The sequence below is a fragment of the Calonectris borealis genome, chromosome W (genome assembly GCF_964195595.1).
Source record: "Calonectris borealis chromosome W, bCalBor7.hap1.2, whole genome shotgun sequence".
NCBI lineage: Eukaryota > Metazoa > Chordata > Aves > Procellariiformes > Procellariidae > Calonectris > Calonectris borealis.
The window spans coordinates 19,022,987-19,028,986 of record NC_134351.1 but is presented as its reverse complement, the minus strand read 5'-3'; the positions used below and the strand labels follow the sequence as shown (position 1 = coordinate 19,028,986).

General features: G+C 40.2%; 1 protein-coding gene across 1 annotated transcript in view; it reads right to left on the bottom strand.

Moving 5' to 3' along the window:
* Positions 1 to 1,188: 1,188 nt before the first annotated feature.
* The window catches only part of LOC142074727 (potassium/sodium hyperpolarization-activated cyclic nucleotide-gated channel 1-like), a 298,373-nt gene continuing 293,561 nt past the window's right edge, over positions 1,189 to 6,000 (bottom strand). Inside the window, exons 7-8 of the mRNA XM_075135568.1 lie at positions 3,872 to 4,036; positions 1,189 to 1,982 (exon numbers count right to left, since the gene is read on the bottom strand). Of these exons, the coding sequence (XP_074991669.1) occupies positions 1,189 to 1,982; positions 3,872 to 4,036 (959 nt within the window). The remainder of the gene's footprint in view (positions 1,983 to 3,871; positions 4,037 to 6,000) is intronic.

Here is a 6,000-nt window from a genome sequence, read left to right as displayed (position 1 = left end):
CAAGCTGTGGTTTACAAATAATCCTTTAAATGAAAAACCTCACTTCTAGACTTAAACCAGAGATTCAAAGTCAGCATTATAGGAATTTTAAGGTAGACACAAGTAATGAATGGTTATTATTTTCTAAGATACTGTAAAGCTTTTTCCTAAAATGGCTGACTGAACCTATTTTTATCGTCTTTTTTTTTCCAAAGCATGCATGGAATATTTTCAGATGCTATTGAGGGCAAGGAGAAGAAAAGTGATGGTATTGGTGAAGTAGAAGCGGTTTGCAGGATCAAGCGTACAATTTTGCATAAAACATTGCATGTAAAAGTAACATTGTAGGTTTTAAGCCATTGCATTACAATTCAACAGTTCTGTTGCATTTAGCTTTAACAAATTTTAAAACTGTAAATTTTGAAGTGAAGAGCTGAACCTAAATTCCTAAACAAAGACCTTGCAATGGTACACCACACAGCAGCTATTTTTGTTTGGGTCTAAAAAGTTATTTACAATGGCAATATTTATAGTCTTTGTAAAAGTCTTTAGCAATGTGAAGATTGAAGTCCACCCAGTTTTCTGAAACTACAGAATGGTTGACATGTTGTGAGGTCACAAACTATCCAGAGTGCTAGTGCCAGCCTTTTGACTGCAGGTGTTTGCAATTTATTGTTTTCCAATCTAATTTTGAATGGAAAGTGCTAAAATATGAAATGCAATGGGAAATAACTACTGAATTCTTCATGAGAAATTAACAATGTGTATGTAATAAATTAAATAATGAATGTTTCAGAATATTACTCAGTCAGTGCTATGTTTTAGTTACATTGATTTTTATTTTTTAATATACTTGTTATTGTGTTGACAATTTTCCCATTAAAATAGCAAACCTCATAAACAGAGAAATCTGTCAGACTGATTTTAAAGTTGACACGTTAAAAATAAATAATATTACAGCTGAATTTAGACTTCTTTAATGGTTGCAAGAAAGGAAGACATGAATTCAAACAAGTTTTTTTAATTCCTTTTTTTAATATTTTTATATATATATATATATATAAAATTTTTACATTCGTTATGTAGGGCAAAGCTGTCTAAAGTATTTTTCTCATAGTAGACTGCTGGGGTACATTAGGAAATAGGCTAAAACAGTTCTGGGGATGGTTCTCAGTTCGTTACAAGTCTGTTGCTCACAGTTACCAGGGATCATAAGTTTGACGCAAACCGCAGTTTGTCTCCCTCCGGCTCTGTGCTTAAGACCGTGGAAGAATCCCTTTGCAGAGGGGCTGCGGGTGGTGTGGCCCCCCAGTTCGGGGGGATGGCTCCTGAGGACATCTGTCGGAAGAGCGAGACACGCTGGGGAATGGTGGCCCAGCTGGCCGGGGCCATGCTGGGGCTGGGGGTGGGCTGCGGGAGGGAGGCGAGGGACTCCCCCACGGTGGGGTGAGGCCTGGCGATCAGGGTGGAGATCTCGTGGGGCAGGGAAGGCTGAGAGGCGGAGAGGGGCCGCACCTCCCAGGTCAGGTTGGTGTTGTGGACCTCGTTCTTCTGCGTGGCACCAGGCGGCTGCTGGGGCACCTGCGGTTGCTGCTGCATGAGAGAGAGCTGTGAGGCGGTCGGCGAGATGTACTGGAAAGTTCGGCTGGCCAGAGGGCTCTGTACGGGTGGGCTGCAGATGGCGGTGGTGTAGGAGCAGGGCGAGAGGATGATGGCTTGCTGGGGCGTCTGCGTGCTGGGCGAGGTGGAGTGCAGGTTTCCGTGAGAAAGGCTGCTCGCGGTGTAAACGTGAGGGGACTGTGTCCTGATGTGCGACGATGAGGTGGCAGTGGAGGTGCTGGAGTTCAGTGCGGGCATCTGCTGCAAGCTCACCGGGGCGATGGTCTGCACCATCTCTCTGTCGTGCTTCACGATCTGCTTCAAGATCTCATTCTCCTGGTTGTTGAAAACCCCGGTGTTGAGGTCCTTCTGGAACTTCTGCAGGAGGATCGAGTTCTTCTTCCCTTTACAGAGAGGCAGAAGAGTTAGCAAGCCTGACACGCAGGGGCAGATCCCCACTCTGACTTTGTATTTCAACCCCCCATCACTGGGGGCTGTATCAGCATTGTAAAAGCCTGAGCAGACACCAGGCTGAGCACTGGCCACAGCTCGGCAGTGAGCCCACTGTGATAGGCTGCGCCACACTGATCTCCCCAGGAGCCAGGGACTGAAGAGCTCGTCCCTTGCAGCGGAGCAGTGCTGAGCCTCTCCAGGCACCGCCGCAGCAACTCACGCTGGAACGCAGCTCCTGACAGCTGGCCTCCACGCACACCCAGTTCCCCCTCTCTCTGCACTGGCATGGCAGGTTTTCATAACACCATTGTGCTCAAAGACACCTAAACTTTCTGTGCCTCTTCACTTGTAGTGCATTGCTATTACTACAATTATTCTGAAAATGTAACCATGGTAATTTACTGAAAAACAGGGTGGAAAAAGCCACCAGGCTCTGCATATATATAACGTCTTTCTCTCTCATTGCAAAACGGTTCTAATTTCCACTAAACTGTTGCATAAGTTATAAATATATCTGCCATTTAGCACATTCCCTGGAACTAATTATTAGACATTAGTAACCAGTGACCACTAGCTTGCAAGAAATCATCTTTTTAAATATTTGTGAATTAATATGAACTCATGGCTAATGTGACACCTGCTTACACAATAAAGACTGCTGTACACTGTGTCCTGATGTTTGCTTGATGGCTCTCAGTGTCTGCAAGATGTAGACACCATTCTGTGTCATCAGATGCACAGGAACACAATTGCACTCAATTGTTTCTTTTTTTCAATAAAACAGTTCATATTTTATCTTTTGTCCTGTGTAGATTTCATATTGTAAACACAGCACTTCAGACAGGATTACTACTCCAAGAGCAGACTGGACTTTACTACTAATATTATTTAAGCACATATTACTTTGAGTTGGACTACATTTCCAGAGAGTCTTGAGAGACAAATTATAAGAGTTTGAAAAGTCTTGAAAACATAAATTAATGCACTGAGTGTTCACAATCTGCAAAATACTAAAACAGGTCTATTAAATATTTGAAACCTGTATACATGTATTTAATTTCTTTACTCTTGCTATATTAAAGAAAACAAGTTTTCTTCCAAATCAGGATAAACAATTTTTTATGCATAGCTGCATTTTAAAACCAGTGTCAATAATGATGATCAGAGTGCACTTGTCCCAACCAAAGACCATATATTTTATCTAGTATGTCCTATTAGAGAGGTCCAGAATGTCTGGATGCACAACAGCAAACTTCACACACCCTGTTTTGATAATCTGCTATATCATTCTGCCTTTCACTTGGATATCATTGGCCTGCTTTTCTGATTGCAAGCAGATCTCAGTAATGCCAGCAGTGCCCGTGTTGTGAGGAAAACGAGAGCCCTGTTGCAAAGGATTAATTCACTTCGACAAACATGAGTTTTGTGAGTGCTGAGAGACTTCAGCTCTTCCCAGCATTATAGATGTCATCTGTAAACTGTTTATGTAGGAAAATGTCATCCACTGCTCACGAAACTGCAATAAACCCTATGAGTGCTGAGGGCAGCAAAAGAAATATACGGGATTAGTAAATAATACTAATTATAATTAAAGTATACAAAATAATCCTCAGAGGATTATGAAAGCTTTCTAAAATTCAAAGGTTTTTATTATTTAAAAGTGTGCTTGCAGAATTTCTTGTCTGGACACGTCTTATTCATAGATCAACAGAACATTTACTGCAGTGTAACAGAAATGAAACTTTTAAGAAGGATTTAATCTGGGCATTTTATCCTTCAACTCAAGGAAAATAAAAGGTAGAAAGGTTTTAAGAATTCCAAATATGGAAAAAAAAAATACCTATCCTGTCAAGTCTATCAATTGCCACCGTTTCAAAGGCCCTTCTCATCATGGGGTACTCTTCCAGAACCTCATTGAAGTTGTCTACCGAGAGGGAATACAGGCGACAGTATGTGTCTGCTCGTACACTGGCAGTTCGACGGCCCTTGGTCAAAAGGCAAATCTCTGGGGAGAGAAAAATTCAACACACACAGGAAACAAGTTAGTGAACCATGTGAAACTTAAAAGCTAGGAAGTGACTTAGTGCTAACAGTAGTCAGCAGCAATTTTTCTATTGCTGTTTACGCAAGGTTGCAGGGGCAATTCTGAAGGTGTTTGATTCTATTTTTGCTACTCTGAAAAAATAACTAATCACCTTTAAGAGCCCTGCTTATAGGTTTTCTCAGTCTAGACTGATTTTATCAGGCCTTTTTAAAAAAAATCTTCTTTAAGTTGTAAGAAGCGATGCATCTGCTGTCAAACACAGCTTGCTGACTAAATTAACCCAAGTGATTCCACTGATTTTTTTTGGAAATATTCAGCTGACATAATCATTCACCAGATTTACTAAACTAATTTAATACATGATATAACGATATTTGAATATAGGAACTGTTCTAAGAAAAAATTCTTCAAGCATGAAAATGCCTTCTGTTTCCTTGGGTTTTATGTCCTAGTGTCGTGGTTTAACCCCAGCCAGCAGCTAAACACCACGCAGCCGCTCGCTCACCCCCGTGCTCCGGTAAGATGGGGGAGAAAATCGGGAGGGCACAAGTAGGAAAACTCGCGCGTTGAGATAAAAACAGTTTAATAATGGAAATAAAATGAAGTAGAACAGTAATAATAACGATGATAACAACAACAATAATAGAACATACAAAGCAGGCGATGCACAATGCAACTGGTCACCACCCGCCGACCAATGCTCCGTGTGTCCCGAACCGTGAGAGCTGCCCCCAAAACACAGCACCCCCCCCAGCCACCAGCAAGAAAGTTAACTCTGTCCCAGCCCAAACCAGGACACCTAGGTATTTTGGGAGAGTAAACTTATGATTTTAGACTTTTTTTCTTCATTGGGCTAAACAACAGAACCCTTTTAACATCTGCTTACTCCATTTGATTAGTCTAGTAGACTTTCTCTGCAAATGCCTCCAACAGGAATTCATCATTCTGGAACAGAGGAGACCAAAGCCATACGCAGAGTCCCAAGAAACAGCCCCAATCTTGCAACTGCTGATTCCTGAACCCGCAGGAAGAGGGTTACTGGATAAAGGCCAAAGTCAATGCCCGAGGCTTATAACAGCAAAACATATGGGGTAGAATAAGAGAGACACATAAATCCATCTTAGGGAAGTTTCCCAATAGAAGTCTTCAATATTCAGACATGTTATATAAGTCCTCATATGTTTGTAAAGTTGTCAAACTCAAAATATTGCTGATACGCCACTTTTTAAATGCATATATGATAATTCTTTTCCGCATCTTCATCCCTCTTTTCAATGAAGATTTACATTAGAAAAGTTTATGAGGCTTAGTATTACTTAAAATAAAATAATATTTAACACAGTATTACATAGAGTCAGTTAGAATATTTTTTCATTATATATTCCAGTTAGCTAAAAGTGAAGCTCTTCGCAGGAGACTTCAAAATTAGAAATAATTTGGAAGCTTCTTTCAAATTGTCTATCCATTCTTACCTATCTATCCATATTCCCTAAAAGGTAAAAATAAAATATGCTTTCTTTTAGATCACAATTGGTGTTTTATTAAAACATTCAAGTTAATTTATATTAAAATAAAAAAAAATTTAAAAGTCAGTTGCAAAAAGAAGTGTTTGAGTTGATCCCATTTTCAAGTTTGGGAATAAGAACACACTTAGAAATAGAAACAATTCTTGGGCTCAGTCAGGGTGGGAGATCATTTCCCTACCCAGTTCTAGCAGTTAAGAGCAGTGAGTTCGTATTTGTTCATATTTAAATACTAGCAGTGGGCTAGGAAACTGTCTCCTACCCTGCTTGTATGTTTATCACAAACTATCATTCTCAATGAAGTGTGGAAATACAAATATTCTTCATTAACAAAAATAAAGAATTCTGCAGGCTTTACTTCAGATGTATAATGTGCTTAGTTCTTTCTTGTTTTGTGTGTCT